Source organism: Myxine glutinosa, chromosome 5 (genome assembly GCF_964187855.1).
Source record: "Myxine glutinosa chromosome 5, kmMyxGlut1.1, whole genome shotgun sequence".
NCBI classification, from domain to species: domain Eukaryota; kingdom Metazoa; phylum Chordata; class Myxini; order Myxiniformes; family Myxinidae; genus Myxine; species Myxine glutinosa.
This window is the reverse complement of record NC_136265.1, coordinates 57,689,484-57,705,820: the sequence shown is the minus strand read 5'-3', so window position 1 is coordinate 57,705,820 and position 16,337 is coordinate 57,689,484. Positions and strand designations below refer to the sequence as shown.

General features: G+C 45.7%; 1 protein-coding gene across 1 annotated transcript in view; it reads left to right on the top strand.

Moving 5' to 3' along the window:
* Positions 1-14,473, top strand: part of LOC137411778 (uncharacterized) — a 188,442-nt gene extending 173,969 nt beyond the window's left edge. Inside the window, exons 13-14 of the mRNA XM_078777303.1 lie at positions 6,197-6,574; positions 14,310-14,473. Coding sequence (XP_078633429.1) covers positions 6,197-6,574; positions 14,310-14,473 — 542 coding nt within the window. The remainder of the gene's footprint in view (positions 1-6,196; positions 6,575-14,309) is intronic.
* The last annotated feature ends 1,864 nt before the right edge of the window (positions 14,474-16,337 follow it).

Sequence of the window (16,337 nt, the reverse complement as noted above, 5' to 3'; positions counted from 1 at the left end):
TACAACGATCACCATGCACACTGAAGACAGGCATGGTCAAAGAAGATGGATGATATATGATCCCTTGTGTGTCGTCCCACCTGTGAGTGAAAGTGACTTTACATGCATGATTTACCTGACCAACTACCATGAACACTTTAATCGTGTTATTGACGTTTAAATTACGGAATCAGTGAAGCATGTGTGAGAATCAGGTTTAAATCATTTGGCAGATGCCAGATATACTTGCATGTACCTACATTAAGGCGACAACTGTACAAAAGATATTGTTGTCTTGGTATTTAAGATTTGTACGACTTTCTCTTACAATTTGCAACTGTGTCTCAAGTCTCCAAAAATAATGTAAAGTCAAACCTGTTGACTTGCATATTTCTCAAACTGATTGAAATTGATCATTTTGGTACAAGTATAATGCATTGCATATCCTATAATTCATATCTTAAAGAGTACCGACCTTTATAGTGACTCTCTTGGTGTTGTGTTTCAATATTGAGATATTTGATAAATGACCGTACTGTGTTTATTTTTTATATCTCTCTGATTTCTTCTGATCATGATTTTATTTTCGAACATGTGTTTCTTTACTAGACAGTGAGAACTATTGAAATGTATCGAACTTCTCCGCTATTGTCCTGGCACTGTGCGTCCGATACACATCGGGAAATAAACCACAAGGACGTATATATTTGTTCCATTATTCATTTACACAAGTATATCCGTTGCTATAAAGTGAAATTAAATAGAACCCAAGGGTATCTGGGACATTGAGGCTTGTGAGAAACGTGTTTGTTTTTTGTTTAAAAACTACCATTTGCATTTTACACAAATGTTTGAAGGTGCAGTCTTTTGAGGAGGATTAAGTGGTCTAGTAAATGTCGATCATTGTTTGGTATATTATGGTCAGTTTCCAGAAGACTTTCGTAGAAAGTTTTTACCATGTAAAAACTATTAATTGACATCATTAATTTCAGTTTGTATAGTAATGGGGGGTGTGTGTGTGTGTGTGTGTGTGTGTGTGTGTGTGTGTGTGTGTGTGTGTGTGTGTGTGTGTGTGTGTGACATCGAAATCGTTACTGAATGTTGGCATCCATAATGTATTAATTTCCAGCGTTCAGTACTTTGTATAATATGTATACAGTCACGTGAAAAAGTAAGTACACCCCATGTAAAGTTTTGACTTTTTCAACTTATTTCAACATACAGCTGTTTGATCTTCATTTCAACAATATTGACAGATAAAGGTGATATAATATAACAAATATCATGAAACATTTACATTTTGTAGTCCATTGTATCATTTAAATAAACATAAATGCAAATTTCGCATGTGGAAAAAGTAAGTACACCCTTGGCTCTAATTCGTGGTATTGCCCCCTTTGGCAGAAACAATCTCAAGTAGGCGTTTCTTATAACTGTCTGTCCGTCTCTGACATCGACTGGGAGAAATTTTTGCCCCCTCCTCCATGCAGAATTCTTTCAGCTGTGCGATGTTTGAGGAGTTTCTTGCATGCACAGCTCGTTTCAAATCCCCCCACAACATCTCGATGGGATTTAGATCCAGGCTTTGACTTGGCCATTCCAGAACCCTCCATTTCTTTCTTTTCAGCCATTCCTTGGTGGATTTACTGGTATGTTTATTGTCATTGTCATGTTGCAAGTTCCACCTTCGGTTGAGCTTCAACTTTCCGACATGTGGCCTCACATTATCCTCAAGCTCCCTCTGGTACAATGAAGAATTTATAGTGGAATCTATGATGGCGAGCTGCCCAGGCCCTGATGCAGCAAAGCTGCCCCAAACCATAATATTTCCACCATCATGCTTTACAGTTGGTATCAGGTTCTTGTGGGTAAATGCTGTCTTTGGTTTTCACCAAACATGTCTTCTGATACTGCGGCCAAATAGCTCTACCTTTGACTCATCTGCCCAGAGCACATTGTCCAGAAGTGCTGCTCTTTGCCTCGGTGTTCATTGGCAAACTTTAGTCTTGCCCTGATGTTCTTTCTGGACAGCAAATGTTTCCTCCTGGGACACCTCCCATGTAATTCAAATTTGTGCAGCCTCCTTCTCATGGTAGACTCTGCACTTTGACATCAACACAGTGGCAAGAGCTACCTGTAGGTCCTGTGATGACATTCTGGGGTTCTTAGAGACTTCTTTCAGCATCTTGCGGTCTGCTCTCGGGCTGAACTTGCTGTGGCGGCCTGGCCTGAACAAGTTGGCAGTTGTTTGGAATCTCATCCACTTGTAGATGATCTTCCGGACAGTCGAATGATTGATTTCAAATTGTTTGGAGATCTTTTTAAATCCCTTCCCAGACTCGTAGGCGTCTATAACCTTCTTTCTGAAGACCTCAGAGAGCTCTTTTGATCTAGACATGGTGACGCCGCACACTTCAACAACAAAGAGCAAACCAAACTAAATGTCTGAGGTTTAAATAAGATAGGTTCCTCCAAGATCCTCTCTAACGATGTTCTAATCATTTGCACATGAGCTGGTGCTCCTGATTCTAATTTTAGGTATTTGAAGTAGTGATAAATGGAGGGGTGTACTTACTTTTTCCACATGCGAAATTTGCATTTATGTTTATTTAAATTATACAATGGACTACAAAATGTAAATGTTTCATGATATTTGTTGTATTATATCACCTTTAACTATCAATATTGTTGAAATGAAGATCAAATGGCTGTATGTTGAAATATGTTGAAATATGTTGAAAAAGTCAAAACTTTACATGGGGTGTACTTACTTTTTCACGTGAATGTAGATATCTAGCTATTAAGTTTGTCGAAATCGATGTCCTCTTCATTCAAGAGAATATGATCCACATTATGTTTGTGTGTGAAATATATACAGACTTGGCATTTAATATGGCATAGTTTTTTTGTGGGGGTGAACTTACTTTTCAAGATGTCTTAGAACCAAAAGTTCATTGGAATTATGTTTAAATTATTCTAGATTTTGTTAATGTGACCTTTAAAAGAAACAAAAACCACATTTGACATTTCAAAACAAATAAATTGATCCTTCAAAGTGATGTAAACTGATATCGAACTCAATTCATGGACAGTACTGTGTTAAACTTCTGTACGTTTTCCAGAAGTATCTCTTTATTTTGCACATTCGCCAATTTTTTTTTAACAAAAACAAAAGTTAAATTACGACTGGGATTACGGACAGTAAAATTACAGTTCAGTACTTCGTGTAACCCCCATGAGCATTCAGGAGAGCACGTACACGTTGAGGCATGCTGTTCACGAGATTTGCCAAGGTTTGGACAGGAATTGCTTGCCATGCAGTGACAATAGCCTACTGCAATTCATGCACAGAGGTCGGCTGCTGGTCCAAGTGGTCGATTTGACACATTAATTCTGCCCACAAGTTCTCTATCGGATTCATATCCGGGGACATGGCAGGCCACTCCATATGCTCTACACCACGGTCAGCAAGGAAGTGTTGGATCATGCGAGCACGATGAGGCCGTGCGTTGTCATCTTGGAAGACAAAGTTTCCTCGAAAGGCTGCACGAGCAAATGGAAGCAATGTTTCTTCCAGAATGTCCCTGTACTTGAACTGGTTCAGGTTTCCATTCAGAACAACCAGGTCAGTTTTGCCCCCTGCATGAAAAGCAGCCAAAACGGTCACCCCACTACCTCCAGCTTGGACTCTTGGCACTATACAATCTTTGTTGTAGGCTTCATGCACTTGTCTGTGCACTCGGAACGCGGCCATCTTGACGATAGACCAGAAATCTAGACTCGTCACTGAAGATCACGTGATTCCAATGTCCTGGCTGCCATTGACGGTGCTCTCTGGCCCACTGCAATCGGCGCTGGCGGTGTTGTCTGGTCAGGCGTGGCTTTCTCAGGGGACGCCTGCACGATAGCCTGCTTGAACCAGTCATTGGTTGACTAGCCTTCTGGATACAGGCACATTTGTCAGTTGCTGCCACTCAGCCCTAAGCCGATTAGCTGACTTTGTACGGCCATTGCAGACTAACCGGTGCAGCTGGCGATCATCCCTCCTTGTGGTTCTGCAGGGATGTCCTGGCCTCGGTATTGGAGTAGGGACACCCCTCTGAGCATTTCGTTTCAGGATCTTTGACACCTGACCTTGAGTGATGCCATACTGCCGAGCAATAGCACGGTCTTTCATGCCGTAATTTCGTAAAGCCACCACTCCATGACAAACAGCAGTGTCGAGTTGACGGACCATCTCCAGAGGAAGCAGCAATAACTTTTGGAGATGTGCAGCAGTTGTTTTCCACTAATACAGAATGCAACAGCCCTTGTATAACCGACTGTGAAGCCAATCGTCAAATGCACCTGTCCATAAATTTTGCCACGCCACCTGTGATATAATCCTGTTGTTGACTTCTTGCTGCGACAGACAATCAGTGACATGGTTCTTTTGTTTGATATCACAGAGAAAAACAACAAGTTTAGTTAAAATCCAGGAAGTGGATATAAAACTATAACCGTTTCACCCGGAGCTTACGAGATTTCTCAAATATCTTCTGAAGTCTCTCGCCTTATGAAAGAACAAGGTGATGAACCAAAAAATATGTGAATAGATATTCAAAAACACACTTCAAAATCAACTATTAAACTTAAAAATAATTATTAGGTTGATTTCACGATTGAAAAAACATTGGTTTTTTTTTGTTTTTTTTTTGAATACTGAATCGAGGCTCGTGAAAGAGCTAACATTTATTTCACAAACAAATCAACCAGACAAACAAAATATATAAAAAGAGGGAGCGGAAGACAAGATGGGGAGAGAAGGGGAAGCACACAAACACAACATTTGAGAGCAGGGAGAAGTGTGGGAGGGAGAGGGCTTGGGGGGAGGAGGCGTGGGAAGGGGGAGGGGGGGGGGAGAGGTATGAAACACAAGGGGACCGAAATTAGCGGGGGTAGAAAAGATCAAGGTTTTGGATGGGGGAAGATAAGAGATGGTGGTGAACAGCTGTTTTAAAGACCTGGAGGGTGGAGTGGGATTGAAGAGAGTGAGGGAGTTTGTTCCAGAGGCAGGAGAAAAGAGGAATGAAGGAGTGAAGGTGAGAAGAAAGTCTTGATTTTGGCAGTTTAACCATAAGAGGGTTGCAGGCAGATCTTGTGCGACCTGTAGGAATATTTGGGGGACAGAGCCCAGAGAGAGCTGGGGGGGCAAGGCCAGATAGGAGTCGGTAGAAGACGGAAAGACCACCAACCTGCCTGCGGTGAGTGAGTGAAAGGCCCTTGGAGTTAGCTTTATCTAACTTTTTATCTAACTTTATCTAACATTTTAAAGAGTCTCACCATCCCGAATGACATGCCCACGAGAGATGGCAAACAGGAGCATGTACACTGGGCATTCGCCAACAGGCCTCGCCATGCCTTGATTCTTCTTCATATTGCCAATGAACACTTTTCAGAGAACTGCAGAGTATTGTTTCTCCGAGAGGGCTGGTACCCCTTTGTCCTTCGTCTCTCTTCTAGATATTGCAGATGGAAAAGTTATGAAAGTCATTCTGTGTTGGTGGACGCGTAGAACAATGGATGGATTCAACAGAATGTTCATCAAAGTATGTTAACCACCAAAGGAAGCAAGGAGAAACTGATGCTACAATCATTAATACATGGTGGGGACAAGCCTCTGATTGCTATACACTGTCCAGAATGATGGAGCAACCTCTGATAAGATCGTTTGTGTGTGATCAGTAAATGTCTGACTCATTTGGGGAGATGCGCAATTCCTCTATTTTTGAATCTTTCCTGTTCAATCTAATTGAGCATATTTGGGGCCAATCTTCAATCTAATTTGAGTGAAATGTATGTCAATTTTGTAAAGTTGGTGCAAATTAATGATGATTTTTGTGACTTGTCTTTGCAGGGAAACAAACGAAACTGGTTTCTTGTTCAAACTGTTCCCAGTGGTTTGACACGGAAGTTTTCAATCGGGCCACGACTCGGAGTGTTTGTCAAGAAACTGACGAACCTGGCAGCGTGTCTTTCACACGCAGATGTAAGCGTTGTACAGAGCCCCTCAAGAATATCCGAGGAAGTGAGAGACAACACAAGTGTTCTTTGTGTGACAAATCATTTTTAACATTGTCATCTTTAAAACAACATCAAGCAATCCACACGGGCAAGAAGCCACACAAGTGTTCGTTTTGCAGCAAGGCATTTGCTGATTCGTCATGTTTGCGTCAACATCAAAAACGTCACACAGGAGAGAAGCCGTACAAGTGTTCGTTTTGCAGCAAGGCATTTGCTGATTCGTCATATCTCCGTCAACATCAAAAGATTCACACAGGAGAAAAGCCCTATGAGTGTTCACTGTGCAGCAAGGCTTTTGTTTATTCTTCAAGCTTGCATCAACATCAAAAACATCACACAGGAGAAAAGCCCTATCAGTGTTCACTGTGCAGCAAGGCTTTTGTTTATTCTTCAAGCTTGCATAAACATCAAAAACGTCACACAGGAGAGAAGCCGTACAAGTGTAAGTTTTGCAGCAAGGCATTTGCTGATTCGTCATATTTGCATAAACATCAAAAGGATTCACACAGGAGAAAAGCCCTATCAGTGTTCAGTATGCAGCAAGGCCTTTGTTTATTCATCAGGCTTGGGTCAACATCAAAAACATCACACAGGAGAAAAGCCCTATCAGTGTTCAGTATGCAGCAAGGCTTTTGTTTATTCATCAAGCTTGCGTAAACATCAAGAACGTCACACAGGAGAGAAGCCCTATCAATGTTCTTTATGCAGCAAGGCTTTTGCAACTCCATCATACTTGTGTCAACATCAGAAACATTCACACTGGGTGACCAAGAGTAAGAACAGTAAATGATAATGAGGAGATAGATTAGGACAAACTGCAGAGGAAGAAGAGGAAGGTGACAAAATATTTAAAATGAGCCGCAACAACTGGAATAAGATCAAAATAGAGGAGATGAGGTGAAAGACCATGACTCCCTGGAATAGAAATGCAACAAACGGAGAAAAACACGAGTAAGAGGTTTTTTTTCACTTTTTTAAAAATTGTATACGGGATCGATGCTCGTGAAAGAGCCAACATTAATCACACAAAAAAATCAAAGAGACACATAAAACATAATAAGGGGAGCGATAGACAAGATTGGCAGAGAGGGGTAAGCACACAAACACAACATTTGAGAGCAGAGACATCGGGAGATCTGTGGGAGGGTGAGGACTTGGGGGGAGGAGGCGTGTGAAAGGGGGGCGGGGGGGGGGGGTGGGGGTGGAAGTATAAAACACTTGGAGACTGCAAGGACTTCCAGGAAGGAAGTTGGTATTTCAGAAAAGTGGATCTGGGGTGAATTTGCAGGGGTAGAAAAGATCAAGGTTTGGGATGGTGGAAGATAAGAGATGGTGGTGAACAGCTCTTTTAAAGACCTGGAGGGAGGAGTGGGATTGAAGAGAGTGAGGGACTTTGTTCCAGAGGCGGGAGAAAAGTGGAATGAAAGAGTGAAGGTGAGCAGCGACTCTTGATTTTGGCAGTTTAACCATAAGAGGGTTGCTGGCAGATCTTGTGCGACCTGCAGGAATATTTGGGGGACAGAGCACAGGGAGAGCCGGTGGGACAAAGCCGGAGAGGAGTCGGTAGAAGACAGAAAGACCACCAACCTGCTTGTCGTGAGTGAGTGAAAGGCCCTCGGAGTTAGCTTCATCACGGGAGATTCCAATGATTCTGAAAGCTTTGGTTTCAACAGCCCTTCGGAACCATTTAGAATTAAACAGTGGGTCAGAAAGTTTTGTCTACTTTATTTTTACGGACGGATGGAAGAAAGGACTTCGGCTGATATTGAAATGGCTTCACAGCTTAAAATGAACACTGAAATATACGTGATATGAATGAAAAATACGTGAAAGATATGTATTTGTAAATGACGATCCGAAAGATTTGTGACATTAAACGACCCAAAACCAATTATATTCCTCTTTTCTTCTTTTCCTCCCCCTTCTCTTCCCATTATAAGGGATGAGGTCCAACCAAGCTGCCTCGACCACAATACTCCACCACTTCCTCCTGCCCTCAACAATCTCTCTCCACTCTCCAACCACCCCACCTCATTGATATCCCTGCTCACACAATCCTCCCATCTCAACCAGCCAATCTCTTCATTCCTCCTACTTTACTCCCTTAACATACCCGCTCTCTTTGCCATTCTCTCTTCCTCCATACACATCAAGTGTCCAGCGCACTTCAGCCGGCTTTTCATCAGTCTCTCCGTCAAGCTCAATTGCACACCAATCTCCTTCCTCAGTTCATCCATCCACCTTCTATCCACCCTCTTCACTTCTGCAATCAATTTTCATGATATCTTTATGGCTGCCATTAATCCCTCCTCCCTCCTCCACGCATTCGCAACCACCAGAAATCCTGCCTCCATCTTTCCCTCCAACTCACCGAAACTGCCTCCAACTTGCCATCACCGGTCTCTGTTGCCCCCAGATACTCAAACCAATATCCCTGTCTGATCTCCTTCACCTCTCACCTGATACTCATTTATTTCTTCTGCTGCCTGACCCACATCACCTGAGTCTTTGCATTCCTTCAGCCCATGCTTCCCAAATGCCTCTTTCCACTCCCCCAGTACTTCCTGCATCCCCCTTCTTATCTTCCTGCATCTCCATTGCACATTCACTCCACCAACCTAACTTCTGCTTCCGGCAATCCCATCCATCTCAGTGTCGCCATCACCATGGTTCTCAGGACAGTGCCATAGGCCATTTGTAGGTCCACAAATCCCAATGCCAATTAACCTTGCACCTCCAACTTCGTCTTCCTCAGCTATGTTAGCCTGAACATCCCACGCGTTGTCCCTCTTCCCTTTGTCAACCCCTGCTGCTCTTTGCCGATCTCCAACTCCACACTTCCTTGTCCTTCCATCCAGAATCCTCTCCAGTACAGTTTTCATGACATGACGAATGAGTGTAATGCCTCTGCACTTCCCCAGAGCTTGAACATCACCTTTTCTCTTCCATATCTGCACAATTAGGCCTGCCCTCCAATCCTCCAGTTGAACCCTCTCTCATACGTACATTCATCAGCCTCCTCGTCCAACTAACTCCAACTTTTCCCACAGCATCTGTCATCTCTGCACACATCTCGTCAATGCCTGACTCTCTTCCCCTTCTTTATCCTCTTTATTGCTGTCCTTGCTTCCTCCTCCGTGATCTCCACTACCTTCACTTCCCCTCTTCATAACAAGGAAGCACCAGCTCACCATTGCTTCCTCCTCAGTTCATCAGCTCCTTCAAATATCCTCCCCACACATTCACCACTAACCCCCTCCCCTCTCTGTCACTAACCTCCCGGCACCATTCAAAATCACCACCCACCCCCAATTCATGCCCTCACTATCCTCATCCCTGTCCTCATCCTCATCCTTATCACTATCCCCAATTTATAGATTATCTTCTTCCCACCATCCTCTTCCAACTTGTACACCTCCCTTCCATATATATCCCCACCTTATCCACATCTCTTCTTGCTGCTTTCTTCTTTTGCCCGTGCATGTGCAGCAATCCTGCATACAGTTGAATCCTCAATCTTCTCTGTGCGCCTATTCCAAATCCTCCTTAAAATGAGAAATCTAGAAAAGGTAACAAAATAATTGTTTTCAATATACAGTGCCTTCAGAAAGTATTCACACCCCTTGACTTCTTCACAATTTGTTGTTACATCCTGTATTTAAAATGGATTAAATCGGGATTTTTTCCACTGATCGACACATAATACCCCATAAAGTAAAAGTGGAATTTATTGTTTGGAGTTTTTTTCAAAATTAATTAAAAGTGAAAATATGAAATGTCAATTAATCCCCTTTGCTATGACACTCAATTTGAGCTCAGGTGCAATCAATTTCCTTTGATCATCTTTGAGATGTCTCTGCAACCTGCTTGGAGTCCACCTGTGGCCAATTCAATTGCTTATCTCCGAAAGTGCTGCATCGAAAAAATTGAGACATGGCACATTGTAAAGAACTCTCCAAAGGGGAATAACATATTGTTGCGGGGGCCGGAGGTACAAAGGGCCGCGGCGGTGAGAGCGTCGAATCCTAACCACAAGACCACACCTCATTCAATTGCGTGCCGAGCGGTTTTGCACGGTGTGGAAAGCGGCGTTACCCCCGCGAGATTTATGGACCTAAGTCGAGCCAAATTCGGTCTCGGATGATGCTAGGCCAATTGGTGAAAGGGCTTACCGAACAGACTGGAAAGAAATTAAATGTACAGCCTTTTATTCAGAAGGCACAGAGAACAGAGACGAAGATACACCTTAACAATGCTAACCTATCATAATAAACCCCACTGGCGCCTTCACTCTCTGACACACACACTCAGGGAATAACACTGGTTAAAGGGCGTCCCGATGTACGTGCTGGGATTCCTCACAATTGGCCACGGGGTCTGGTGTGTGCGGCTTGCAGTTCGATGACGTCAGGTCCGCAGGACGAACCGCCACCTCGAAGTTGGCACGGACGAACTCAGCACAGGCAGATGAACTTCAGTGCAGGTGAGTCGTGTCGAAATTGCCAACGCTTGCGGGTCAGCCGGATGGCGCAAAAGATCGGCGTAGACGCGATGGGTGTCGGGCGTCAAACAAAGACCAAACACATGTCGTGGAAGAAACGAAAAGGCAAGCGAGGTCTCGTCATGGACGTGGCGAAAAGGGCAAGAGCTCAGATGTGCCCTCGAAGAATTCCAAAAAGCAAGAGAATCGTGTCGTCCACGAGGCAAAGAGAGAACAGAGCAGGAGGTCGTCGACGTGGCGAAATCCCAGGCAAAAGAGAATGAAATTGCGATCCGCGTGGGCTTTTACCAGATCCGCCCACGCCCCTCAAAATGTTCCAGAGCCTCCCTTTGGCTGAGGCATGTTGCATCATGGCGAGGTGTACCCGCACCCCTCACTGGTCACGTGGGCCTGTGCTTCTGGCCACACCTTTCTGCTTATTAAAAACATGGCTTCCCTTAACCATACAAGGGTGTGACATTATGCCTAACTCAACGCATATTTGGTCTTTTTTTTTACTTCTCAATGGGAAAGGGCTAATCTTTACATTCAATAAGACATAACTGACTAATGCAGGCTATATGTTGTCGTGCAACGAACCATAGGGGGTTTGCCTTTATGGCACAACCGCAACAATATGCCCTTCTCTCACCAAGACTCGGCCCAAGTCGTCCACATGGAGCCGCTGGGGTGAGCTGGCATTCTTTTAAACATTACTTTTAGTGTGACACGCAGATGTGATTCCCCTAACATTTTAAACTCTAATCCCAGTGCGTGCGACATTTTAATTTTTTTTTCCTTTTTTCAACATTTAAATATACATTTTTAAAGTAAATATGTCCCTCCCAATGCGTTGAGAAACTACCTCACAGATTCACACCCACAACCTTATACTGTTCACGTATTGCCGGAATTTTGAAACTAAAAAAACCGGTGGGCAACATTTTCACATTTTACACTAAAACACCATTTATTTTACAAAAATATGACCCAGGACCTGGACTTGAGGAATAGCACTTTTAGAATTTGTTGCTGGAGTCATCTTCATGCTTCTTGCCTTGGTAGGCGGGCTAACAAAAACCGGCTGACCCTGACTGGCATACACGCCATTTCACGATCAGGGCCATCTAATTCTTCATAATTGCACACTTGGATCACTTTTTATTTCTTGAGCAGGGCCACTCGAATCGTGGTCCAAATGTGTGGCATCAATGCCACTCAACAGGTGATCCATGTGTGGCAAGATGATGAGGCAGCCAAGAGGTGTAACAATGGAAATGGGTGTGGCCACTAAGCCAGTGGTCCATAAGGTTATGGAAGAGTTGTAAAGGATATGGAAAGACAAGTTTTGGCCCATTGTTAAATTCGTATTTACAAACCAGAATGTGCTTTCAAGGCTCGGCAGCGTGAGCAAGGCCTTGGGAGTGGAACCGAAGCGAAAAGGGGACATCTGTTCATAGTTTTTTTACCCTTAAGTGGAGAGCCCCAGCGCTGAGTGTTGACTCAAGCCCAGGGTAAATGCATTAATCAAGTAGTGAGATTGTGCAGGTCAGAGTAGGTTGACATATAGGGGATAAGTCCATGGTTTCTCCTCCTTTGCCTGCGATAGTATCTTATGTAAAGCTTTCAGTGACTGTAGAATAGAAACCAGATGGGCTTTTGGTGCCAAGAAGACAGAGTCAACGAAGTTCTGTGTTGATCTCTACATTTCAATCCCACGACATCAAAGTAACAGAGGTCTACTTATGGAGAATGCTCCAAGAGAAGAGGGAGCAGGACGAGAGAGGAGAGAAGAGAAGGAAGAAGTCTTCAACCAAGCGATGCATCATATCTTGGTTATATTTTGTGTAACAAGTTCTCTCTAAATTCAGAATAAACCTTGGCTTGAATAGACGAGTCTGAGTTCCTCGAGTCTGAGTCTCGTCTTGAGAAATTTCTTTTAGGGTTCAGTTAAAAGTTCCCTAACAAGGTGATGGATGGAAGGATGATGGGTGTGAGGGGCAGCAAGATGCTGCGATGGCAAGGTAAGTCCTCTTGATGGTCCTGGATCGGCGAGGCAGAGAAGACGCAATGAGCAAAAAGGAAAAGACACGGTGGCACATGCAAAACACAGATATGACAAATGGGTGAGAGGAACGCCGGCAGAGTGAAGTCGAGCCTGGCCCTACCCATTCGTGCCTCCCACCGTTAACTACACTACCCTAGCCCTCCTTGTATTTACAATTCGTCTCTACGTCTCGTCTCCCCTGTCCCCTCTTTATTCCAAATTCGTCCCCATCTCCCCCCAGGTTCTCCCAGGAAGGAATGGCGGAATGAACACAATGTTTCATACTCACGTCGTGATGCATCTTACAAATCAAACATTGAGTCCCGTGGTGCGAAATACATCCCCTTGTGGATGGCTGTGGATGGTGCGAAGGGGTCTTCACAAAATTCGAACTACACGAACATTATTTACACATTTTAATCTCCCCGGGTTTGTACCGTGCCAATCGGCCTTCTTGAAACTATGTGGTTCTGAGAACCCGAATTCCCATTGCCCACACTGTGGTGCCCTCCAAATTTGGGTCTAACCCCACAAATTTTCCATTCGTGCCCTCACACAATTTCGGGGATGGGTCGTTTGGTTCTACCAGCAGGTCTACCTACCTGCACCCCTCCGTTCACTGGAGCCACCTCCCGAGCTTGCCTACTCCCCACCCTAACCAACCTGGGGAAGGCCCTCCGTGGCTCTTACCCCCTGATGCCCACCTTGGCATTGGGCAACCCGGGTCCTTTCCCTGGATCCTCGGGCCCCACTCACTCTAACAAACGAACCTAACTGGCTCCCTGAGCCTACCAGCGGCCTTACCTGGCCGACAAGCTCCCAGTGACGGAGTGTCCCAATAACTATTTCTACCAATTAAGCCACATGCCCAGCCATTCCGCTGTCTCCTGCACCTCACCAAAAAATCTATTTCCACAAACAGCACCAAAGGTGTCAATATCCAGGTAATTTACCTGTACCCTCTATCTACCTTTAAACTACCCCGCCGGGTCTCCGTGAGTGAGTTCCACTCCCCCCATTCAATCATTCGCACCATGCATTCCACACCATGCATTCCACACCATTTATTCTCACACCAAATATTTTCACACCACCACACAATTCCATTTACAATCACACACAGCATCATTTATCTATTTAATTTCCCCTATAACTCGTGCTTCCCCATCGTCCCTTTACACAACGCACACCCTTTGTAAGCAACCAGCAAAACTCTCTACGTCCCCACTACTGTTCATTGTCACGACTTAAATCTTGTCCCGATTGTCTCTCTAGATCCCTCATCATTATCCTAGCCCTCCCTCAGCTAGTGCTTCTGTGCCCCCATGGAGCAACCATTGCTGGCCCCTCCATGGGCCTAACAATGCTATCCCCTAAACTCGTGCTCATGGGCCCCGTCCATGTGGGGAATGGTCTCACCGCCATACCCCCATGTGGGGGGCACAATACTTCACCCAGTCCTCCAAACTATGAGCCCCCATCTATGGAGGTACTTGGTCACAGCTTGGCTTCTAAGGGCCGAGCGATCCATGCGGGTAGTTGTTCGCCTGTATGGGGTGATATCCGGCCGGCATTGACAATCCGAGGGGGGGGGGGGAATTGGTGGGCCCAGGTGCCGGGGTCCATCCCTGCGTGGGACCGCTGACCCAAACAGCCACGGTTAGAGAACCTCACCCGTAAGGTGCTTGCCTTCGACAATCCGAATTGCCCCTCAAAACCCGCCCATCACTCTTGCCGCAGTACGGCGCCAACAATACCGTGTGGGTGCCGGAGGTATGGATCCCGCACGCCGGTCTTTGCGAGACCAACGCAGCATCGATTCCCTCCGGTCCCCACGGCACACCTCTCATCGGGGGCTCACGTACACGATTCGTCCCACTAAGCACTACCCCGGTCGGCGTTGATGCCTGAGCCACATCAGCTCTTGCACTCCATTTCGTACTTGCACAAACCGGTGTGCACACTCTCTCCACACACTCCGTAATTGCACACACCGGTGCGCACATGCTCTCCACACACTCCGTAATCACACACACCGGTGCACACACTCTCTCCACACGCTCCGTAATCGCACACACCAGTGCGCACACTCTCTCCACACACTCTGTAATCGCACACACTGGTGCGCACACACTCTCCACACACTCCGTAATCGCACACACTGGTGCGCACACTCTCTCCACACACTCCATAATCGCACACACCGGTGCGCACACTCTCTCCACACACTCCGTAATCGCACACACCGGTGCGCACACTCTCTCCACACACTCCGTAATCGCACACACCGGTGCGCACACTCTCTCCACACACTCCATAATCGCACACACCGGTGCGCACACTCTCTCCACACACTCCGTAATCGCACACTCTCTCCACACTCCGTAATCGCACACACCAGTGCGCACAGTCTCTCCACACACTCCATAATCGCACACACTGGGGCACACACTCTCTTCACACACCCCGTAATTGCACACACCGGTGCGCACACTCTCTCCACACACTCTGTAATCACACACACCAGTGCGCACACTCTCTCCACACACTCCGTTTCAGTCGCACCCCTCACAAAGGGCCCTTCACGAAATCCTGGGTCGATCCCGACCCACAAGCTCGCCGAACTCCCCATCGCACCAAACACATTTCCGATATCGCTACTCACCTCGGGCCTCACCTTTTCCCGGCTCTCTTCATTAACCTGCAATCTTTTTATTTGATTAACAGGCATTTCATCACGGTCCGAGCACCAGTCTTGCACACATTCCATCAATTCCTTCCCTAATTCATTCTCCGTCTCTCCTGTCTTTTCAATTTCAAAAATTTTCCTCCTTCTACCTTCTCCAGCTTCTGTTTCACCTCTGTTATTTCCCGTTGTGCCTCTACTATTTCCTCCTCTAACTCGACCATCGTCGGTTCCCCTACCTCCCGCATCAATACTTCCATTGCCCCAGTCAGTTTGGCCGTGCTCTCCTTCAGCCCTCGCTGGACGCTCATCTCACTCAGCTTTACCTCGTCACGTGCACCCATGAACTCCTCTCTCATCCTACGCCCAAACCCCTCCCCCATCTTTTTCATGTCACACCTCCATTCTTTTATATCTTCCCTAGTCTCGACCATGGATGCCCTGAGGTGCGCCATAAATATGCCCATATCCGTCGGCACCGCGGGCTCAACCTGTCCAGCCAGCCACGGGTGCGAATCGATGCCATCTTCACCTCCTCCTGCTGCACCGTCATTAATTCCAAGTTCAATCTGTTCGCCTGTGTCCTGGGCCATTAATTCACCTTCATTCTCTACATTCTCTGTACCCACCGGAACCTGCACGTCTTGGCCCGACATCATCCGAATTTAATTTTTTATTTTGTTTAAATTTGTTTTCAACTAAATTTGCACTCGCTCGTAATTCCGCAGCATGTGAAATGTACTGCAGGTCCAATCCCACTCCCGGACACCAATTTGTTGCAGGACGACCGAAAGTGGTACGAATCCCCACTCCTGACAACAATTTGTTGTGGGGTGCAGCCGAAGTTTGAGGGACCGGGAGGGTGCCAAATTTAAGGTGCACACGTCACCAAAGACGGCGATCGAACCCTCACTTTCCCACACCTTCTAGATGCCGAACGGTTTTGCACGGTGTGGAAAGCGGCGTTACCCCCACGAGATTTATGGACCTGAGTCTCGCCAAATTCGGTCTCGGATGATGCCAGGCCAATTGGTGAAAGGACGTACCGAACAGATTGGAAAGAAATGAAATGTACAGCCTTT